This window comes from Pteropus alecto, unplaced genomic scaffold, assembly GCF_000325575.1.
Source record: "Pteropus alecto unplaced genomic scaffold, ASM32557v1 scaffold69, whole genome shotgun sequence".
Taxonomy (NCBI): Eukaryota; Metazoa; Chordata; class Mammalia; order Chiroptera; family Pteropodidae; genus Pteropus; species Pteropus alecto.
In genome coordinates this window covers 1,878,141-1,903,153 of record NW_006494610.1, presented here as the reverse complement: position 1 = coordinate 1,903,153, position 25,013 = coordinate 1,878,141, and the positions used below count along the sequence as shown (strand labels likewise).

Below are 25,013 nucleotides of genomic sequence, written 5' to 3'. Positions count from 1 at the left end.
TATGCCTACAGGGTATCAATTAACTAGCTCATCAGCCGAACCACTTGTTATCACTACAGTAATATTTTAATCTCTCTGTAATAAGTCATGAAATCTCTTTTAAAACATTATTTGGTTGACATTCACTAGTATTTGCATCATGAACTTAAGCACTCTCTACCACCTCCATAAACCAAAGGTATAATATACCACCGGATCAAAAAAGATACATGGAAAAAGAAAACTAATAATTGTCTGAGGACATTATGTAGGGAGCAGAAGAAAAATGCTATAGCCAAATGGCAGGGAGAGAAATCTGAACTGGATGTTTTAGAAGTGCATCTACCAAGCATATTTTCCATTTTAAGTTCTACTCTACTCATGAAAAGGCACCTGGCAACAAAATTATCCTTGACATTTATGCAAAATTATGAAAATAATTTTTATTTTTTAGAATGGGATAAAGAAGAAAGAGCTAAGCTGGAAGAAAATATTTATGCTATTATGTTTGGGGTAATATCTGCCCACATTATTTGCCAACATTAGGATAATAAAGAATTTGTATTAGGATGAAATAAATTAGAAAGACTAATCATAAATATTTTAACACTGCACATAATTAACATGTACAGTTTAGTCAGTTATGACATATGTATATGTCCACAAAATCATCACTACAATCAAGATAGTTTCACATATTTATCACCACCAAATGTTTCCTAGTGCCCTTTTATAGTTCCTTCCTTCTCCCCTTTCCATCCCTCCTATTCTCCCATTCCTCCTACTTCTCCCTCATCTTAGAATACCACTGGAAAGGACCAAAATGCCCAACAACAGGGGAACAAATAAACAATTGTGACAGAGCCATGCAATAGAACACCAGTCAAGAATAAAACTGAGCAAGTGATATTACACAACATAACTATATTGAGCAAAAAGTCAGACAGAAGAGTACACACAGTATGATTTCATTTATATAAAATTTTAAATGCATACTATTCTATAGTTATAAAAAGTAAAACAATAATATTTAATTAGATTTTTTTGGTAAGGCTATAAATTGTTTAAGAATTCAGCTTTATATCCTTCAGTTCCTAGTGCCCAAACAAAACAATATAAAACAGAAGTAAACACCCTCAGTACCCGGCTATAGCAAGTTTAAGAATTCCTTTAGAGCTAAAATTGGTTCCCATGAATATCTATCTGCATAACAGCTCTTCCATTTCTCTTCCTTTTTTCTTCCACTGGCCGACTACAATCATATTTTGTACCTGTTAAGAGTTTTCACATGTTATCTCCTTTTTGTAACTTCTGCATTATAGTAAAAAGAGGAAAAATGTTTTTAAAATTTTGCTTATGAGGAAACAGTAATCTTGGGTCTTAATATACTTGTTACTTGGTTACTCATTGGAATATATATTTAGCTCTTAAGAATACACAGAGGTTCTTGAATTTTTCCCCTTATTATAATAGACAATTTATGCATAGGTTGGCGAAGTTAAATTTAATTTAGTTAAATGGAGACACAAGAAAGTGGAAATTTTCCTACATTTTAATTTTTAGTATTGAGGAAACATGACCTCGTTTCTATGTGAATAAATTGTTCTTCAATTGATTAGCAAATTGAATGCTTAGAAGTTACTAAACCTGTTTTAAAATAATGACATCTTATTGGTGTGTTTCCACATACAGATGTAGTCATAAGACTGATGAATAGAACACTGACCTTAGACTATCCCAGTTTTCTTGAAAATGTTAAATAATGATCAACAGAAGAATTTACAAATGTCAACAGATATTTAAACCTTTACAAATTCACGTTTAAGTATAATACTAGCCTGATCAACTAATGTGTTGTTTTAAGGCACATAGGTTAAATGGGAATATTTTTTAAGAATGCTACACACAAACATATATACACATATAAGTCATCTAAAAAACTTTTTGCTTGCTAAACAAAATAATTAGTGTAGGTCTACATAATCTTTCTAGTAAGAACTCATAAAAATTTTGTTATTGTCATTTGATAAAAATAAAATGCATAATGTTCAAATCATTTCAAACCACCTTCAAGTTTATGATCACCCTGAGTTTCTGTACAATAATATTAATAGCATTTGTAATAATACACTTTTTTTCTTATTTTAATTAAAACATTATAGAATCAATTAGCTCACAATACCATTAGCGAAAAAATATTGTAAATTAGCAGATGTTTTATACTAAATGAGAAATAAAGTGACTTTTAGATTATTTGTCAAAACACCTAAGGAATGTTTTCCATAAATGTAATAAAAGTTAAACATGCCACTGCAGAGTGACAAATAACAACAAATAACAAACATTATTTGTTATTAATCTCTGAAGTAGGTTCCTATATGTTATAAATTGATTAACTTTGAAATCACAGTTTTTTATAGAGTAAGTAGTAGAGATATAACAGTATACTATCCAAAGCTTTTTTTTTAATAACAAAAAGTTTTTTAAAAAAATTAGTCCATTTGTATTAGTACCAAAGACAGAAATCCAAAGGACACAGTAGCAAAATTCCAGGTCAGGAAGCCAGCTAAGCTCACCATCTGTAGAAGGAAGCAGAGCCTGTTTATAGAAAGGAAAACATATGTTTAATGCAAGAAACATTATTTCTAACAAGTAACTTATCTGGAATATGGTGCCATAGGGAGTTTGGAAATAAGAGTCAGCAATAAAGGACACCAGTGTCCTCACAGGGACATAATTAAGTGTCTGACTGAGGCTTCTGCTTGTTTCTGCATTGAATTTTTTCCCCTTTTAGTTTACAACACAAAGACAGTTCTCATGGGAAGAAAAATTTGTCATCCACATTGTACATCATTCAGTCTGGTACTGCTAACTACATCTCTTCCCCATGGGAAGAAATCCCTTTTATTGGACTTTGTGGGCCCATTCTTTATTTACTTACAGTGTTTGGGTGTCAGTTATGAAAGGCTTGGTTCCCTCTTCCTTACTGGAGCCAGCAGTTTTTAGTGCAGTCCTCAAGGACTCTTCCTCATTCTCCATTCCCACCCCAGACACTTCTTACCTAACCGGCCCAGTATCTGTCTTTACCTGTGACAGTATATCATACTCAAATCTAATGCATGTTTTTGTATTTGCTATTAAACTGTATACAAACAAAATAAATCAAACAAAACCTAGAAAATGTAAACAAAGTGACAAAACAAATAGCAATATTAGCCTGGTACTATTCCAAGTATTTCATTTGATTTGTTTCCATAATCAGTACAATGGCCTTATGAGTTACTTTTAGCACACTCTCCTGTTTTACAAATGAAGACACAGATACAGATGGAGCTGCTGAGTGCCCCGCACTCATGAGGAATAGAGCATTGACTTAAGGTCAGGCTGTCTTGTCTGATCCAGAGTTACAATCCTGTATATATATATATATCTGCTGTGTGGTGCCTGGAAAAACTGTTAGGTGCTTTTTACATTTGAACTTATTTAATCATTACAGTCATCTTGTGAGAGTGACATTATCATTTTCATTTTACAGAAATTAAATGATGCCCTAAAGTCCATGTAGTTTGCAAGGAGTTGAGCCGGGTTTCAGAATCTTACCACCATTTCTGTGCTTCCTAAATGTTCTTATTCTTTATTACATGTAAAATGCATCTATATTTTCTTTCTCTTTTTTCTCCGTGAGCTAACTACACATTCTTTTAGTAAAAGGACAATACCTTCTGAGTCTTAAACAACTCCTATAGCAACTGACATAACAATAGCAACACAGTAAAAACAATACATATTTATTTCCAATCTTTGAAATCCTGTCTTTGTCTGTAAAATATCCCACTGGGATGTTAAATTTACTGCAAAATACATGGACTCTTGAAAAATATCCCATGACGAAGGCTTTCCAATTGAGGAACACTGATCTGATTTTGGTCAGTCCCAGAGAATGTCAAGGTCAAGATGATTCAGATGAAATATAGGTATTGTTGACTTTCCTATACTTTCAAGTTTTCACAAATAAATTTCAAACCATGGACTATCCTGAAAGAGATATATTTCTCATCCCCTCACAAATAGCCTTTGGCTAAAAAATTAGTGAGGACTGAGAAAAATATTTATCATTTATCTCTTCTCTCCTCTCCAACAAAGACTTTTCAATGCCTATAGCCTGATTGTTTTTCTCCTCATTAGTCTTCTGTTCTACTCCTCCACAAAATAAATATGAATCCTTCTATTTACCCCAGGTGTCTCTTTTCTCTTTCTATTTCCATATCTCTGTCCATATTCTCCAATAGTTTCCCCCCACACACCCTTTTTTTTAGTCCCTTGCTATTCCTCTCTAGATGGACATCCAAAGTGAAGCCTTTGTGATGTTTGGGCAGGCAGTAAATGAAGAGGGGTGCTCCTATCTAAGCTTTTGCTACTGTTCCTAGAGAACGCCTCATGGTATTTATTTAGAAGTTTAAGGGCATCATTTCTCATCAATGAAGGTTTTCTTTTCTTTTTACACTACAGAGGAGACTTTTTTTTTTTCCTACTGAATTGGGTGTAAATGACCCCTGCCATCACTGCTGGCTTGTCCAGAATGGAGATTTGCTGATAAGTAGCCACTAATGAGGATCCAGATTCCAACAGAGAGTTCCAACAGGGTATTTAAGCAGAGAGCAGACAGTCAGGGTTTTCCATGGCATAAAGGATGGAGGCAAAGATTCTACAGGAATCAATTTTTAAAATCACTTACTTGTGCTTAGGCCATTCAAAGTGAACTCAGACTTTATGTAAAGACACTGACACAAGAAGCAGAAAGTCCAAGAGAGATGTCCTGGGAACATACTCACAAAGGATGTACTGAGGAACATGGTCAGGATCATGATTTCACCTTAGCTACTGGTCAGAAATAATACCAGCTGTCATAGAAGAGGAAATGGGAAATAGGAATCATGTGTTCTCTAAAGTTTGTATGGTTTTTTGTTTATTAGGATATAGAGTAAAATCTGTAGTTATTCTCATTACCAAATGTAGGTTCATTCATTCTCAACAATACTTTATGTCACCTTCTTAAAGCCCAGAATTAATGAGCCGTTCAAGTGTCGTTCATTTTTTATAGATAAGGGTCAAGTCCAAGTCTACTAATTTAGACCCATTATAAAATTTTATCTTAATAGGCTTATTCCGCTTAACTATGTAGGCACATTACAGAGCAGCATGGCTATTTCCCTTCTCTGAACACACAAGTACTTTAAGTTCACACCATATGATTATATATCCCTTTCTGTTGTTGGCACTTGCTATTTGTGAATTAATCCTATCCCTGCTGGTGGTCTGAGAGTTTCCTGAGAATAGGAATTGTGCATTATCTTATCTTGCACAGCAGAGTAACAGAGTTACTAATCCAAACCTTCATAATGCAACTAAATCCCTATCCTACACAAAACTCCTTCAAAGGCAGCATAACAAATAAAGGTCTTAGATATGAATTCTTTTATCTTTTGCTTTTTTCCTGTCTTTCATCCCTGATATCCATCCAATATCAGAAAACAAAAAGGCAGCTTCCTCCTTTCTAAAGCCCGTCTTTAGTTCTGGCTAAATGCAATTCTCAATCCACTATATCTAAAACGAATAATCTGTGGACTTGCAAAGCTCTAAATGCTTTTTTTGAAGCTTAGGGAACTAAAGGGAAGAGGAGGTCCTGTACTGAGAGTGATTCTGTTTCCTTTTATAGAAGACGGTTTGAAACTGAAATTTTTCCATTTCTGGCATTCCAAGGGTATGAATATACTTTCTAATTATGCAGTTAAAGAGATTCTGATTGGATGACTTAAGAAAGAATATCTATTATCTATCTATCTATACCTATATCATCTATATCTATATCAGCTTAAAGTCTCCAGATATTCATTTATACACCTTAAGTGTTAGAGATGCAAAAATCTAGTAGTCCCTTAGATCAACCTTCTTTTCTAAATGAGGAAATAGACTTTGTAGAATTACTTGTCCTACCATGGGTCTCAAAGTTTGGAGTCAAGGACTTGAGTTCTCATCCCAGATCATCTTCTTATCCTACATCGATCTTAGTAAACCAAATAACTGTATTATTGGTATTTTTAATCTAGAAAAGAAATTCTGAAGTCTCTTAGAATTACATGCCTGTATGATGATTCTAACTTTCCTATTCCACTTATTTTGCAGTGAGCGCACAACTTCTGTTCTATTGTAGCTAGTTCTCTTTTTAGACTAGTTCTATACACTGCATACACACACACATACACACAAACACACACAGTAGAGTAGAGCACAGTTCTATGGCTTATTGAGTTAGTAGTAACAATATGTGTGGATCCTCCAACTGCTCAAGCAGCTATGCAAAGCTGTTTCAACTGTAGACCCCTTGCCACAATCTGGGTGCAATGCTATTAGTACAGTCATTACAACACATAGTAACTTTGGCCCAAGTTTCCAGCTAATCAGCCTTTCTGAATTCAGTTGACAAATATTTTTAATTTGTTTTCAATATATCAAGTACATATCCATAAAACATGTACAGATTTTCTTTTTGATGGAATCTGAAGTCACTGACAGAAGTTTTGCAAAGCTCTGACAATACCATAATAATTAATAGGCAAAATGTAAGTGATATATTTCTTCTAAGTTATAGGACAACAGAGCCACTCTAGCCCATGTGAATGCTTGTCTCTCAAAGTAAACTACCTTATTGATAGATTTCTCTTACGTGACACATTTTTCCAGATTGAAGTTAATATTTAAAGATTCGAGACACAGAGTTTCTATATAGCATACTTCTTTCACAATTGCTGATTTTCTATAAGTTTGAAAGTAAATTACCTATTAGAATTTCAACATATAAAAGCCTGGAACAGCCAGTTTGAAATAATGTAGTGCCCTTGTGAGCACAATCACTTTTTAAACATCTCTGGTTATAGAACAAGTAAACCAAATGCAGCAGATTTTTTATCAGGCATAGCAGACTTTCAGGAGAACAGAAAGAATGGCCTTGGAGTTTTGGCATATATATGATTTGCTCGTCTTTTTTAAAAAGGAAAGCCTTTGGCTTTATACTATTTTAAAACATCACTTTAGGAGTTTCCAGGTCCATTTTAAGCACATGTAGAATATAAACATGGTTTTATAGAACTGCAGATTAGTACCAGAACAAACTGAGAAGGCTTAAGAATGAGAATTTACTTGACAATCACCTGAATCTATGAAGGGAACATATTTGCAGTCAATTCTTGAACAAAGGTGAAGCAATGTCTAGGTCAGCATCTCTTCATGATCATTTCTCCCATGGACAGCTGTTACAAATGTTGAATTAATCAAGCAGATGTCACTAGCAACTTTCTAGAAAACTTAGTTATCTGACATTTTTCATTGATTTCTCTTATATTATAAAATGAAATGTCAGATACTATTAATTACATTTTTACAATAAATAGTTATGGCAGGAGTAATGGCTAAATGAAAGTACTTCCTGTCTAATACGCAATGGATGTATTCATTTAAATGTATTCAATTTAGATGAATGAAATGTGTCTATATTTATTACAGTTATACATATTTGTGGGCTGAACTGATGGAGTGGTAATTACTACCTTTGTAAATAGGACAGTATTATCAGTCTGGAAGAAGATAACAAATTTTTTTTTTTATCATATTTTATATACCCACATGATAGATGCATTTCAAAATCTTTCTTTCAAATATAAAAATTTTACCCTTGAATTTCCAGTGGATCTAATGATTGTAAATATGATCTGTCAGTAGTTCTGCTTTTCTTGAAGGATGCTGAGGGTTGCTCTCTGTCTCATGAGAAGTGACAGAGGGTAACTGAGCTTCTCAAGATCTTTCCATACAAAGGAGCTCTCATTTGTCATTTGACATGCTCGAGCTCAGCTGTATGCATTACATAATATGGATTAGATTGCTCTTACACCATCTATTGCTTTTCTTTGAGTTCAACAAAGGTAGGACTATTAAAATGTAACTTAGTTGACACTTTTTTTTCTGAATAATAGACTATTTTAAGAGCAGTTTTGAGTTTATAGGAAAATTGGACAGGAAGTACAGAGAGTTCTTATATATTCTTCCCAACTCTTATGCATAGCTTTCTTAATTATTAACATTTTGAATTAATGTGATGGGTAAGGATGTTCATTGGTGAACCAATATTGATATATTATTACTAGTTAAAGTCTGTAGTTTACATTAAGGTTCACGCTTTGAGTTGTACAATTGTATGGGTTTTCACACCAGCATATCTATTTTAGGCTTTCCAATTCTCTCCCCTTTACCACTAACCAGCAAAAAGTCAGAATGAAATCAAATGTATTCATTTCTTCACTGATTGCATTTATTCATTCATGCATTCATTAATGGGTGTTTGCTAGGTGTGAAATCTAGAACAAGGACTATAATTTAATGGATTCAACCACTTCCCTGACCCTGAGTAAATTTAGATATCTTCTCATGCCCTCTCTTTTTCTTTTATCGAGGATATTGCATGGTTTTACTTGTGAGGGCTGGGATGTTCTCTATTAGAGATTGGTAGTCCTTGCATCTCAATGAGCTAATACTATATTGTGTCCAGCAAGGCTCATTGCTTTATGTGGGTTTTACTGTTTCATTGGTTGTTAAAGAAAAAACTGCAAACCAATCCATGACAAGTTTAAAACTTGTGCAATGCGGTATCTGTATCTGATCAATAAGCAATCTGGAAACAACTTTTTCCTGTCCCTTTTTTCCTTCATGACAGACAAGCATAATTAGCAGTAATGCAATAGCTGCTGTGATGATCGTCATCGAGTGCACCTGAGACTATCTTATACACTTTCCAAAGTGTTTTTTTTTTTTTTTCTGGTGGAAGACCTATATATTAATTTATGCTGAGAAAACTAAAGTTGATGGTATAGAATACTGTTGAACAGTGGTTCTAATGGAAATGCATGTGTTTTCAAAAATACAGATGCAGCCAAATTAGGAAGTTTTTCCAAAATAAGCAGTTATACAAGCAAATTTTAAATACTGAATTGCTTCCTGAACAGAAATGCAATCATCACTCTGGCAGCTTGCCAGTAAATCAGAAATTTGTCATTCTTTTCAAATTGGAATTGATGCTGAGCTGTCCTCAAAGAATACCACCCAGAGAAACGTTTACATATTTAATGTGCTTGTATTTATCTTTTAATTTGGGCAGCTTGAATAAATCATTAATAAGAGGGGAAAACCTCTTTTTCAATTCCAGGAAGTGGCTGACATCACACCTATCTGGCCATTGATGGCAAGGTCTAACTTTGGTCATATTCTATTCCACATCTAGGAAACCAATACTGATTCTCAATGAATTATTAGGAAAATAAGTGATTGTGGTAAAATGAGAAGAGCATTGTAAATCAAGAATTTATATTCTGATTGTTAATCTGTGTGCAGTTCACCCTCTATTACTTTAAGATAATTCTTCAATGAACTCTTTAGACTTCAGGAAATACATTAAAAAAAGATATATTAAAAGTCTAAAAGTTTTATGATAAGCCTTAACATTGCCAGAGTAAACCAACCTATCTATTATGTAGCAGGAAAGACATTCTCTGCTTTTTTATAAATTTCAAATTCCAAGAAATCTTTATTGAGTTTCTTCTAAATAAGAAGTACATACTAGATGCTATAGAATGCAAAACCATTCTTTTTATAAAAGCAGACAGTCACATCTTTAGGAAAATTAATGTTAGTAATATTAATTTAAATTAAGCCCCTATGATGCTCTCTTAACTATGTGTGGAATTTCTAAATAGTATGAAAGTTAAAAAAAATTGTGAGATAAAAACATCTGAAATCCTAATTATGTAAACCAAATTTGAATTTAATAGCAGGTTATTGTGCTTTCATATGAGATGGTGGGCTGAAGATGCTATTGACTTCTCTCCATTATTCAAACTTTCATTGGATAACGATCATTGCATTGTAGACTCATGGGAGAATGACATTATTTTAAAATAATTTTTTACTATCACATACATATAATGATACACACAATATTCAAACATCAAGTACCTGCTTTTTTCTTTGTACTGTACTAAGTGCCTCTATAAAAATTATTTTATACTCAGAACAATCCTGCAAGTTACTCATTATTGCCCTTAACTTACACTAAGATAACTGAAACCTTGAAAGTTTAAACTGCTCTAAGATAAAGGCTGAGATTTAGGCTAGTCAGTCTTCAAAGACTAATTTTTTCCCCTGCCATAAAAATAAAATAAGTAAATAAATAAACAAATAAATAAATAAATAAATAAAACCTCTAAAAGGAGTTTTCCCCACACACAATCTCTTCTAGATATACAGTAAGACAATGGGAACCAAAAGAGTTTTCTGAATCAGTGACAGCCACTTGATATCAAAGGTGGGGGAAAACATACTTTCTGAAGCAGGATTTTATTTGGGGCCAATATAATAGAACAGTTTAGAGAACATTAAAATTCTTAAAGCCATCTCTTACACATAACTGTGAAAGGTCAAATGTGAGATTTCAAGCAAAGAATATGAATTCAATCCTCAAAGCTCAGAGCTGGTATTACCATCAAGGAGATATGAAGAACAGCAATTGATTTTTTTCTCTTTCTTTTTAACACTCAGGACACATAGTCACAAGCAGTAGAAACAGAACTATCACCTTGTATTTTCCTAGTGCCCATCTCTCAGCTTTAAGGGCTTTATAGATTTTTAAAAATTATAATTAGTCCTCTAACTCTCTCTGGGAGCTAGGGTTTCTATATCATCCTAAATCTACATAAAAGTTAGCAGAGACAGTTCAGAGTTATGTGACATCTGGATAAAGGCTAAATAATTGGGGCAGCTGTGAACATGGTGATTAACAGCTTCCGAAGTCAGGCAGATCTAAGTCTAAATCCAGTCTCTACTCTTCAACATCAAGAGAGTTTCTAAATGTGTTTGTGCCTTGCCTTCCATATCTTTATATGGGATAATAATAAATAATAACTCATAAGAGTATTGTGAAGATTAAGGGAGTTAAGATGTATGGAGTGCTTGGCAGATTTCTGGTTTATAATGAGAGTTCAGTGGATATTAGTACAGAAGCATCATCTTAATAATAAAAATAATTTGGTAGCAAACATCCATATTTCTAATTAAATGCATTACTCTAGTCAGAATGCTTGCCATTTTACAGACACACCTATTCATGAATGTAAAATTCTTGGTGTGAAAAAATACATTTTCTCTTCTCGCAACCAAAATATTAATTATGAAAAGTAATTAATTACTACAAAATTCTTACTGAACTGCAACGTAAAATGCCTACTGGTAATACCTAATGTTTTTTAAATGACTCTTGTTAAGATAACTGTCATGTTAAATTTATAATTCTTTTTCAACCTTTCAATGAATCATTGAGAATGGTTAACAAGTTTTCTTTTTTTCATAAATGTTATTTTTCTCTGTTAAATGAGATTCGAAAGCCTCCTCTTCATAGGCAGTGAGAAGAGAACTTTATATAACTAGCAAATCAATAATGGAGTTATACATCAAATTTTGTATGCCTACTGTATTATTGTGAACTTTATTGACTTTATTTTTAAATTTACTGATATTGAGAATAGGTGGATATTTTTACTCCTTCCATAATTATTCCATATCTCTAAATATATTTAAAGACTGTGTATTATTTTAGAGAGTAAATATCACCTTAGTTTGCCTTTAAGGTTATTTGAAATTCTGAGTGCTTACAGGGTACCCAGTCAATGCTATGGGTGAAACAGAAAAAAAAAACCTGACTTTTTCTTCCAATTATTTTATTAAAATTATTTTATTTTTTATTGAGATAACATTGGCTTCTAATATATTAGAAGTTTCAGATGTGCAGCATTATAATTCGACATCCGAATATATTATATTGTGCTCATCACCAAAATTCTAATTTCTATCTATCACAATACATTTGACCCCTGTGACCCATTTTTCCCTCCCACCACCCCACCACCCCTCTGGTAAACACCGATCTGTTGTCTGCCTTTATGAGTTTTGTTAGTTTTTTTGTTGTTTATCTGTTTTGATTTTGTTTTTGTTTTTTTTTTTGTGGAATGTAAAAAACAATTATTCTTACCTAGTAAAAACTAAGTAAACTCTATAGTAACTTGTGATTATCACTCTATCATAATTTACAGTGTTCATCTCTTTACATGTAATTATCCCATACTAGACTGTAAAATTCTGAAGGGAAGACCCAGTAAGAAATTGACATTTAGAAGTTGCTTAACAGGAGATTTTTGAATGCATTAATGCTTAATGGTTAATTGGATAAATGTATGGTTATGGTTGAATAGATGGTTGGGTGGATGAGGCAGCATAATACAGTGGAGAGTGTGTCCCTGCTTTACCATTGCCTAATTTTATACAAGTCACGATATTACTAAACATCATTTGTCTCTTCTGCTAAACAGTAGCTTTAAACTGCATAATACCTCTCTTACTAGTCTGAGTCCTTACCCTCCAGCCTCTGGAACATATGGCTAGACCAACTCAGCTCCATTTTCATAGATATTCCAATTTCATACTGAGAACAGGCCTACCTCTCGCTGAGTAATATTACGGACCATTTGGGTCACAGTCCTTTTACTCAGCTTTAGCTCTAATCTCAGTTTTCAAGTTTTGCCAAAGATTTTAAATACTCATTTATTTTTCTCTTCCTCTGTAATTCCTCTGCCCCTACCCAACTCTTGGCTATATTGTTCTCTGCCTGAGATTTCTACCACCAGGTCTCAGCTTTCCCTTTTTTCATCCCCAGTCATATGCTGTTGGGTTTATGCTCTTACTTCAGGCTTTGCTGGATACACTGGATTTTGAACTCTATGTGTTTTACTAATGACATTTATATCTCACTTATGCATGCTTCTTCTCCTAATAAAGGGACTAGGATACACCCTGGGGGATATCATTAATCCTTAAAAGGAAGAGAAATAGGTATATCAGCACCACTTCCTTTCAAGAAATGGGATACGTAATTTAGTCTGATAACTTTGTAAAATGTGAACATTCACAGGAAATGGTATGTGACTAAAATGTTGGTAAAATTCTAATTATAACTATATTATTTTTTCATTGAAAATCATGTAATATTATAATTAAAGGATGGTTTAGAGATAAAACATGTTTAGATGAAGATACCAGGTAATCGGAGAAGCTTCAATCCTAGCCATTGAGTTATTGTCATAAAATTCTCTACATAATCTGGAATAATGTGAAAATACATTTTAATCACATGTTCATCCTGTATTCTCAGTTGCCACCCACATCACAATCAGTTAATAAAGCTGAGGCATTTTTAATTACTGAGGCAGAGTTGCTCAATATCTAAGGCATATGGTGAGTTTTCTAAGGCTATTCCAGTGTCATAGTAAAGTAAGAAGAACCATGGTTAAACCAAAATAGTCCCTAGTTCCAATCCTGTTCCTGAAATTATACTAAAAAGGGCATGAAAAAATCTTAGCAAGAATGACTGAATAACAAATAATGATTTCCCCTGATTCTAAGCCAACTAAATCAAGAGATTTAGCTCTACCTCAATTATAGTCCAGCCTCAATTCTCAACAGTGACTACATTAGGAGGCCATTATCCCAGTTCTTAGAGTAATTGAGACTTTTTCTGAAATCAGAATCCATATTCTCATCACTGGATACATCCTTTTCAATAGCTTTTATATCTCCCATTAACCTTGAATGTCTTCAAATTTCTACTTTAACTCTCTTAGATAGGCAATCCAGATATTTGGTCTAGTTTTGCTGCTTGGTAATGATACTCATGTTTTTCCTGTCATTTGCCATGCATGTTAGCTCTTATATTTGGGCTTTAATAATTATTTTCCTATGTCTAAATTTAGTAATTGCTCCATCGCTTCACCCAACCCTGTAAGGATGTGCCTGAATTGTTTGTGTTTGTTTTCTTGTCTAGGCAGTGATGCCCCTATGATTTAGGTTCATGGTCTGATTTCTTTTTATAGAGGGTTAGTCATTTTAGAAAAACAAAGCTAAAACCCATCCTGTATTTTGTTCACCCATTTTTATGCATATTTATTTGATATCATCTATGTGCCAATCATTCTTTTATTTAGGCACTGGGATAATAGAGAAGAACTTGCAGAATGGTAGGAGCCATGTAAGCTACCATCAACTGTTAATTTATGTAATGCATATTAAGTAGATACCAATTCTGGGCTAAACATTATGTTGGTGTTGTAGAGACAAAAATGAATAACACAGTCCCTGCCTTCAAAGGATTTATGGGAGCAATAGACATGAAAACAGACAATTTAACATCATGAGACATGTCTAGTAATAGAATTTAAAAGGTAATTTGGGAGCATGAATTGATACAAGATGATACTGATGAAGTAGGAAGGAGCTTGTGTGGTATATTAATAGGATTGGCCTTAAAAGTAGATGGTAAAGTACAGTTGTTTATTACCATGGGAGTGAGGCATAAGTTATCTGAATTTGAATCTCCTCTCACTAATTCAGTGACTATGAGTGTGTGATCTAAGTGTTGGCTGAAATATCTGTAAAATGTAGATTTACACAGAACTTATTTTTGTAGGGTTGTTGTGAGGAATAAATGAGATAATTCACATACTTAGCCCAATAGCTGGCACATATTTATGCTCAATAGTATTCATTACTATTATTCTCTAGGCAATGAGAAAATTCAAGAAGATTTTAAGCAGAGGAACAAAGTGACCAAAGTACTTTTTGAGATAAAGCATGGTCAAATTGTAAGGGTAATAGTCTTGAAAAATATGTGATAAACTCATTGGTTATATCTGTGAGGAACTGATGCTTATGGGAGAAACTTAGACTGGAGTTAGGGATTATGGATAAATAGGGCTGTAGCTATAGTGTGAGTGGGGAGATCTCCCAGGGAGAACGTGTTGAGTGGATAATCAGTTGGGTGAAGATGAACTTGTGTGTCATACAAAAATATAAGAGTTAAAATCAACAGAACTGTCCATGAAGGAGACAAAGTAGAAATGATCATAGATGTGTTTGGTAATAAGTAACATAATGGAGGCTTTCTCCTTCCAGAATAGTCATGGAAAAAACTTCCAAAGAGTGCAAAGAGCTGGTTTGGGAAAGAAGTACAAACTTACCAATTTAACAAGGTAGCAAATGCATTATGTGCAGAGAATAGCAAGTCTCAACACTGATGATCTCAGTGAGACTAAAATACATGACATGCAGTGAATGATATAAAACAATGTAATTAATGTTTCAACAAAATATTGTAGTAGAGAGGGCTTGTAATGTTTGAGATGGGTCATTTGGATAGGCAGAGGAAATGGTACTGAGATTTCCAGTTAGGTGAGTCAACAGAACCGCAAGCTGGAAATGGGCAATAAGAAGGATGAATAATGACCAGATTGCAGCTTAGGGCTTCTTCGAGATAGTTTATTATGTATTTATTGATAACTTAGAGATAAGGCTGAGCTGAAAGTTACTTCCACAGTGCCATGAACTTTCGAAAAATAATTAGCCTCACCATATTATTTCAGTCACAGTAAAATTATCAACTTGAATAATAAGTTATCTGGTTATGATATTAGAGAGAAATATAACCAACACATTTGCCTTTTTTTTTTAAAGGATTTTCCAGAAAAGGAGAAGTCCACAGCAAAGGCCCTGGAAGATGTAAAGGCAAACTTTTACTGTGAATTATGTGACAAGCAGTATCACAAACACCAGGAATTTGACAATCATATTAATTCTTATGATCATGCTCATAAACAGGTAAGCCAAAGTGGGAAAAATCCTTCATATTCCTGGATTTACACCTTCAGAACAGAATGTATGCATTTGACCTTATTTATTATCATCTAAGATGCTGAGGTAAAACCATTTTGTATCTTTTTTTCCCCTAGAACGTTGTGTTTTCTATTTAAATGTTAGGTGAAATATTTTTTCCTAAAAGTAGCATAAAATGGTAGATGAACTTAGAGATGACTGACATTTGTTTTAGAATTATGTATATGGCAAAACCAGAACCCAGTAAAAATAGTGTCAATTTCAAAACCGCCTAGCTTGTTTGTGCGAACTAGAACACGGGACCAGTAATAGGACAGAATCTGTTATAGAGTTCTTTCAAGAGTTCCAAGGTGTAGGTATAGGGAATACTAGGTCTTTAGGAAAACAAATCTGAATAAAAGATTATGTTTTCCCAAGAATACTCTCTTAGGAGAGTTAAACTGGTTACTTAATAAATAAACCATTGCAAACAAACAAAAATTTAGAAAGTCAAAGTTTAGGAGGTAATGGCAGGTGGAAACATTTAATTTCTTTTTCTTGAAAAGATTATATATACATATACTATATATTACATATATAATTATCAGTGTTGTTATTCTACACTTGGCTGCTAATATTCTCTATTTTCATCTGTCTTTGAAAGAGGTGGCTATTTTGTTCTCATCCTGTTCGATCTTATCCTTGCTGCATGAGGTATAAAGATATTGGCCATTTAGGAATTAGGAGTGTTAAATACCATTAAGAAAGAAATTCCACAGAGGATTATTGCTAAGGGTATAAGAAGGTGAACGCTTCTGATGCCAAAGGGACCAAATATCTTGGAATATATAGGTAAGTCTTATATAATATAGACCTAAAATATTTACTCAGAGTGAACAACAACGAATATTGTGACTAACATCACAAATATTTATTGAGTATATATAAGATATATGGCCTTGGGAGATGCAAGACATAGTTTCTATCTTTAAAGATATGGCATGTGTATATAATTGACTATATGTCACTGATAAGAGCAAGAACCATGGGATATATTGTTTCAGGACTGTGATTCCAAAATTTTAATGTGCATATAGTCATTTTTGAACTTGTTAATAATTCAGATTCCCAGAACTATTCTAATTCAATAGTTCAGAGATTGGGCCTAGGAACATGCATTTTTAAATAATATAAAATGTAATTTTTCAAACATATACAAAAATGAACTATGTGGCTATCATCCAACTCTAACAACAATCAATTTTCTTTCGTTTACCACTACTCACCACCGTCCCACCACCATCATGCATTATTTTGAAGCGAGTTCCATATATTGTACCATTCCATCTGAAAATGTATCAAGATATATAATGATGCTTAAACAATGCAGTCATTATCACATCTAAAAATTAAGAGTAGAATCTTAATATCAGTTAGTGTCTTGTTTTCCTAGTTGTCTCATAAGTTATATATGAATTTGGAGCAGTAGAAATCAGGATCCAAAAATATCCATACTTTTGATTAACAAGTCTTTAAGTTTCTTTCAATAAACAGTTGACCCTTGAATATCATGGGTTTAAACTACATAAGTCCACTTAATGCAGATTTTTAAAATAGATATATTAGAGAATTTTTTGGAGATTTGCAACAAATTGAAAAACTCACAAATGAACCATATAGCCTAGAAATATCCAAAAAAATTAAGAAAAAGATAGATGTGTAATAAGTGCATAAAATATATATAGATACTAATCTATTTCATCAATTACTACTATAAAATATATTCAGATCTGTTATAAAAATTTTAAAGTTATCAAAATTTATGCCAAAACACTTACAAACCATACATGATACCACTCACAGTTAAGAGAACTGTAAGCAAATGCAAAGATGTAGTATGAAATCATAACTGCATAAATTAATTGTAATATGTACTGTTTTACTGTAATAAATTTTTAGCCACCTCCTGTCGCTGTTGCAATGAACATAAGTATTTCTAGTATCTGCTTAAAACACCATGCAATGCTAATCATCTCCATTGAGCAGTTTGTCTTTCCAGTAAATTGTGTATCATAGTAAAAGAGTGATCTCTTGCAGTTCTAATGTATTTTTCATCGTGTTTAGTGTAATACCATAAACCGTAAATAACACCGTGGGACCCATACAAAGTTCCCCTAGTGATGCTGGAAATGATCCCAAGAAACAGAGAAAAGTCATGATATTACCTGAAAAATTTGAATAGCTCAATATGTACCATAGGTTATGGTCTGCACCCACCATTGCAAGATGAATGAATCCAGTGTAAGGAACACTGTAAAAAAAAAAAAAAAAAGACAATGTGAAGCCATCACAGTAACTACACTAGCAGGCATAAAATCCTTTTTATCTCATATTGAAAATGCAGCTTTTATGTGAGTGCAAGACTGCTATAAGAAAGGCATATCTATAGACTCTAATATGATTCAAGAAAAAGTGAAGTCATTATGTAACAACTTAAAGCAAAAGAAAGGTGAAGTCTCTAAAGCTGGAGAATTTAACGCCAGCGAAGGACGGTTTGATAATTTTAGAAAGAGGTTTGGCTTAAAAAATGTCAAGATAACAGGAGAAGCACATTCGCCGACCAAGAGGCAACAGAGTTCCCAGACACCAGTGAGAAAATCACTGAAGAAAAAAGATATCTGTCTGAACAGGTTTTTAATGCAGACAAAAAGTGCCCTATTCTGGAAAAAAAAAAAAATGCCACATAAGACATTTATTAGTAAGGTGGAGAAGCGAGCATTAGGAATGAAGGCAGGAAGAAATAGGCTAACTCTACTGTTTTATGTGAATGTTGCCAGGTTTATGATCAGGCGTGCCCTTATCTATAATTTCTGAGCTGTGAAGGGAAAAAATAAACTCCAGCTACCAGTCTTTTGGTTGTACAACAAGGAGTCCTGGGCAATGAGAATCATTTTCTGTATTAATTCCATCGATACTTTGTCCCTGAAGTCAGGAAATACCCTTGCCACTAAGTGACTGCCTTTTTATTTTATTATTAATATTTTTTTATTAGTTTCAAGTATATAGTACATTGGTTAAATATTTATGTAGTTTATGAAATGATCAAGTGACTGCCTTTTAAAGTTTTTTTTTAATTTTATTAAATCTATTGGGGTAACATTGGTTAATAAAATTATATAGGTTTCAAATATAAAATTCTATAATACATCCTCTGTATATTGGATTGTGTGTTCACCACCCAAAGTCAAATTTCCTTCATCACCTGTATTTGACCCCTTTATCCTTTTCTACCTCTGCCCCACCTCCCTTCCCCTCTGATAACCACTATACTCTTGTCTGTGTCTATGAGTTTTTGTTTGTCTTGCTTGTTGATTTTTGCTTTTAGTTTTATATCTCACTTATGAGTGAAATCATATGGTTCTTGACTTTTTCCATCTGCCTTATTTTACTTAGCATAATATTCTCAAAATCCATCCAGGTTCTTGCAAATGGCAGTATTTCATCTTTTTATGGCTGAGTAATATTCCATTGTATATGTGTACCACATCTTTTTTTATCCAATTATCTATCAAAGGACTCTTCAGCTGTTTCCATGTCTTGCCAACCATGAATAATGCTGCAATGAACATAGAGGATATATATATCTTTAAAATAAATGTTTTCAAATTCTTCTGGATACCCAGAAGAGGGATTGTTGGGTCATATGGTAACTCTATTTTTAATTTTTGAGACGCCTCCACACTGTTTTTCACAGTGGCTGCACCAATTTACATTTCCATCAGCAGTGTATGAGGGTTCCTTTTTCTCCACAACCTTTCTAACACTTGTTATTTCTTGTTTTGTTGATCATAGCCACTCTAACAGGTATTGCGGTTTTGATTTGCATTTTTCTAAAAGATGAGTTGAGCATCTTTTCATATATGTATTGGCTATTTATAGGTCTTCTTGGAAGAAGTGTCTGTTCAGGGATTTGAACTTTAAGTTATTTTGATAGCACAATGCCCCTGACCACACAGAACCCCATGAGTTCAACACCAAAGTAGTCTGCTTGCCCCAAACATAATGTCTCTAATTCAGCCTCCATATCAACGGATTATAAGGACCTTTAAGGCTTATTACATATGACTCTATTGAAAGGATTGTCAACACTATGAAAGAGAACCCAACAGAGCGAACATCATGAAAGTCTGAAAGGATTACACCACTGAAGTTGCCATTGTTGTTATAGAAAAAGCCATGAACACCAACAAGCTAAAAAGAGTAAATTCCTTCTGGAGAAAACTGTGTCCAGATGCTGTGCATGACTTCAGAAAATTGATAACACAGCCAATCAAGGAAATTACAAAAGAGATTATGGATATATAGCAAAAAAGATGGGGGATGAAGGGTTTCAAGATATGGATCTTGGAGAAATTCAAGATCTAATAGTTACCACATCAGAGGAATTAACAATAAATAACTTGATGGAGAAAAGTGCTTCTGAATCAGTGCCACACAAGGAAGAAGACATAGCAGAAGCAGTGCCAGATAACAAATTGACATTAGATAATCTGGCAGAAGGATTCCAGTTATTCAAGACTGCTTTCAACTTATTTTATAACATTGACCCTTCTATGATAGAGACACTGAAACTAAAGCAAATGGTAGAAAAAGGATTGTACCACATAAAAACATTTTTAGAGACGTGAAAAAGCAAAAAAGACAAATTATGATGATTATGATTTTTTTTTGTAAAGTTAAACCAAGCATGCCTGCCTTTCCTAACTCTCTTTCCATCTCATCCACTTCTTTTGCCTCTGTCACCCCTGAAATAGCAAGACCAACTTCTCTTCCTCTTCCTTCTCAGACTATCAAGATGAAGACAAAGAGGATAAAGACCTTTATGATGATCTACTTCCATTTAATAAATAGTAAATAATCATCATGCCATACAGTTACTAAACTTATCTGTTGTATATGTGTGTGAATGTCTTTGTGTGAAAATCTAATAACTGTACAGCAAGAACTGTATGAAATGTTTTTGCGGTATCCTTAGCATCATTGTCTAAGTATTCATCCTGTAGAACATTGTGTGCAAGATTTGTATGGAAATGTGTAGCTTATCCTTACATAGGCATAAGATGAGTGATATTTAGTATAAAATTAATAATGTGTCAGTTTTCTTATTGTTTTATAACTTTGCTTTCTCTCTCTCTCTCTTTGTCTCCTCCCCCTACCCCACCTCCATTTTGGCTTAGAGAAACTGTATATTAGCCTATCATCACAGGTGTTTTTTTTTAAATGTAACAATGTTTCCAATACTATATTAAGAATATGTCTGTAACATTGTATGCAATAAAATGTTTTATAATGATCCATTCATTAGTGTACAGGCTTGGCTACTATAAAGCAATAGATCAACAGCAATAGTACTGGCTACCACCCAGTGGTCATAGTTGCTGCTTCTTCATTGTCAATACATTAATGGCCATATCTGTAAATAAATATAAATTTATTTTTCACATTATCTTTTTTTGATGTCTATGTTACTAATATATATAACATTTACAGTGTTTTGTATCATATAAGACCATATTGATGTGGGTACCGACAGACAGATGATTCATCTTATAAACATATGATATAAACTTAAGGTATCAATCAATACATGTAGTACTGTAAATGCATTTGCTCTTCATTATGATTTTCTTAATAATAGTAAAAATACAATATATGCTACATATAACATACAAAGTATGTTAATCAACTGTTTATGTTATGGATAAGGCCAACAGGGGACTGTCAGTAGTTGAGTTTTGGGGGAGTCAAAAGTTATCTGTAGATTTTCTACTGCATGGAGGGTTGGCACTCTTAACTCTGCCTTGTTCAATGGTCAACTGTATATTTAATCTAGAATGTTCTCATTCCCTCTTTAAATTTTACTCCTCACAATTTATTTGTTGAAAAAACTGGATTGTTTCACACATTTAACATTTTTCTGAATGCAACCCAGTGTTGTCTTTTCACATTTTCTCTGTCTTCTGTAATTCCTTCAAACTGATCATTATATAGAGAGATCTGATTAAATGCAGGTTCATGTTTTCTATTGGCAATAATATGTTAGAGGGCATATTTTATTGTTCTATAAAAAAATCTGATATCTAGTTGTCTTTTTTATATGACTAAAGTTTGGAAAGTGGGTTTGGGTGCTATCAGCTTGATCCATCTATCATTAAGTACCCCAGAAATGTTTTTTCACTAATGGTTTTTGTAGCCATAAATAATCATTTACTTAAATTTGTTATTTCACTTGGAGTTATAAAATGATGATTCTAATTCTCTCATCCTTTTGTCATTTATTAGAATAGATCCATAAAAATAAATTTCCCATAAACATCAGCCCATGTGGATTTTTAAGTGGTATTTAGGCTACATATTAAGGAAAAAAAATTATTCCAAGAATTTAGAGACATAAGTGACCAATAAGTCTCATAGGATAGTGACATTTGCCCATGCTTTAAACATGCATAAGTAGATGGCGACAAGAGGAACACAAGAAGCTAAGGGGAGAAAATGGAAGAGCATGAGGCATCTTTTGAAAACTAGAAAGTATTGGGTTACCAGGGGATAAATTATCCACACCTGATCTGGTGGCCACATTCTCTCTTGAACTCTGAAACTCTGTCTAATGAAATTCTTTTTTTTTTTTATGACTTTCTTAAATCTTATTTCCTTTGGCTTTCCAAGATGTGGATAAAAAAAACCTTTCCTCAACCCTTGTGTTCTATCTATGCATTCATTTCTATTTTTCATTAGGCTTACTAGAATTCCAACATTCCTAGGCATGCGCCTTCATCAAACAATGATTGAATTTCTACTTTGTGTTACTGTTCTAGTTCTGGAATATGGACAAATTAGTCTCTAGCTTCAGGGAGCCTATATTCTAACAGAAGATAGAAATGTCAATAAATTTTTCTTTTTATTAAAAATTAAGTTTATTGGGATAACGTTGGTTAATACAATTATATAATTTTCAGGTGTACATAATAATTTGATATCCATATATTCTATTGTGTGATTACCACCTAGAGTCTAATTTCCTTCAGCTACCATATATTTGAACCCCTTTACCCACTTCACCCTACCTCTACCCCCTTATATTTGTATACCCCTTTACCCCATCTACTTCTCTTCTCCTCCCCCATTCCCTACCCTCTGGTAACCAATAGTCTATATTCATGTCCATGAGTCTCTGTTTGTCCTTCTCATTTGTTGCTTTTAGGTTTATATCCTACATATATACAAGAAGAGATGAAATACTGCCATTTGCAACAACATAGATGGACCTCAAGATAATCATACTAAGTGAAATAAGCCAGACAGAGAATGTTGAAAAAATATATATATATTTGCAGTCCCACCAGCAGTGTATGAGAGTTCTTTTTTCTCTGCATCCTCTCCAGCATTTATTACTTGTCCTGTTGATTATAGCTATTCTAACAGGTATGAGATGATATTTCATTGTGGTTTTGATTTGAATTTCCCTAATAGCTCATGCCTTTGAGCATCTTTTCAAATATTTGTTAGCCATTTGTTTGTCCTCTAGGGAGAAGTGTCTGTTCGGGTCCTCTGCCCATTTTTTGATTGGATCATTTGTTTTTTTGTTGTTATTGAGTTGTATGAGTTCTTCGTATATTTTGGATATTAGGCCTTTATCGGAGGTATTGCTTGCAAATATATTTTCCCATTCGGATGGTTCTCTCTTTACCTTGATGACGATTTCTTTTGCTGAGGAGAAACTTTTGAGTTTGATGTAGTCCCATTCATTTATTTTTGCTTTTACTTCCCTTGCTTTTGAGGTCAAATTCATAAAATCCTCTTTAAGTCCAAGGTCCTTGAGTTTCATTCTTACGTTTTCTTCTATGCATTTTATTGTTTCAGGTCTTATATTTAAGCCCTTAATCCATTTTGAGTTCATTTTGGTATGTGGTGATAGACAACAGTCTAGTTTCATTCTTTTGCAGGTGGCTTTCCAGTTTTCCCAGCACCATTTTTTGAAGAGGCTTTCCCTTCTCTACTGCATAGTTTTGGTTTTTGTCAAAAATTATTTACCCATATAAATATGGGTTTACTTCTGGATTCTCGATTCTGTACCACTGGTCTGTGTGTCTGTTCTGCTGCCAATACCATGCCGTTTTGATTACTATCGTTTTGTAGTATAATTTGAAGTCAGGCAGAGTGATGCCTCCAGCTTCATTCTTTTTTCTCAGGATGGCTTTGACAATTTGCGGTCTTTTGTGCTTCCATACAAATCTGATGATTTTTTGTTCTATTTCTTTAAAAAATGCTGATGGAGTTTTAGTGGGGATCGCATTAAATCTGTATAATGCTTTAGGTAATATGGTCATTTTAACTATATTGATTTTTCCAATCCAAGAAGATGATATATCTTTCCATTTCTTTGTATCTTCTTTGATTTCTTTTAATAAGGTCTTATAGTTTTTATTATATCGGTCCTTCATATTTCGTTAAATTCATTCCTAGGTATTTTATTCTTTGTGTTGCAATTGCAAAAGGAATTATTTTTTCTACTTCTTTTTCTGACACTTCATTGTTAGAGTATAGGAATGTTATGGAATTTTGAATATTGATTTTGTATCCAGAAAATTTACTGTATTTGCTTATTGTTTCTAGTAATGTTCTTGCGGAGTCTTTAGAGTTTTCTATATAAGAATTATGTCATCTGCAAATACTGACAGTTTGACTTCTTCATTTCCTATTTAGATGCTTTTTATATCTTTCTCTTGTCTGATTGCACTTGCTAGGATCTCCAATGTTATATTAAATAACAGTGGCGATAGCGAACAGCCTTGCCTTCTTCCTAATCTTAGAGGGAAGGTTTTTAATTTTTCACCATTAAATATAATGTTGGCTGAGGGTTTGTCATAGATGGCCTTTATATGTTAAGGTACTTTCCTTCTATAACAGTTTTGTTAAGTGTTTTGATCATAAATGGATGCTGTATCTTGTCAAAGGCTTTTTCTGCATCTATTGATATAATCATATGACTTATTTTTTAATTTTTTATGTGGTGTATCACATTAATTGATTTGCATGTGTTGAACCATCCTTGTGCCCCTGGGATGAAGCCCACTTCATCGCAATATATAATCTTTTTAATATGTTGCTGTATTTGGTTCGCTAGTATCTTATTTAGGATTTTTGCATCTGTGTTCATGAGAGATATTGGTCTGTAGTTT

General features: G+C 33.3%; 1 protein-coding gene across 1 annotated transcript in view; it reads left to right on the top strand.

The window, feature by feature from the left end:
- ZNF804B (zinc finger protein 804B) overlaps positions 1-25,013 on the top strand; it is a 442,076-nt gene that overhangs the window by 334,244 nt on the left and 82,819 nt on the right. Inside the window, exon 2 of the mRNA XM_006925708.1 lies at positions 15,637-15,780. Within this exon, the coding sequence (XP_006925770.1) occupies positions 15,637-15,780 (144 nt within the window). The remainder of the gene's footprint in view (positions 1-15,636; positions 15,781-25,013) is intronic.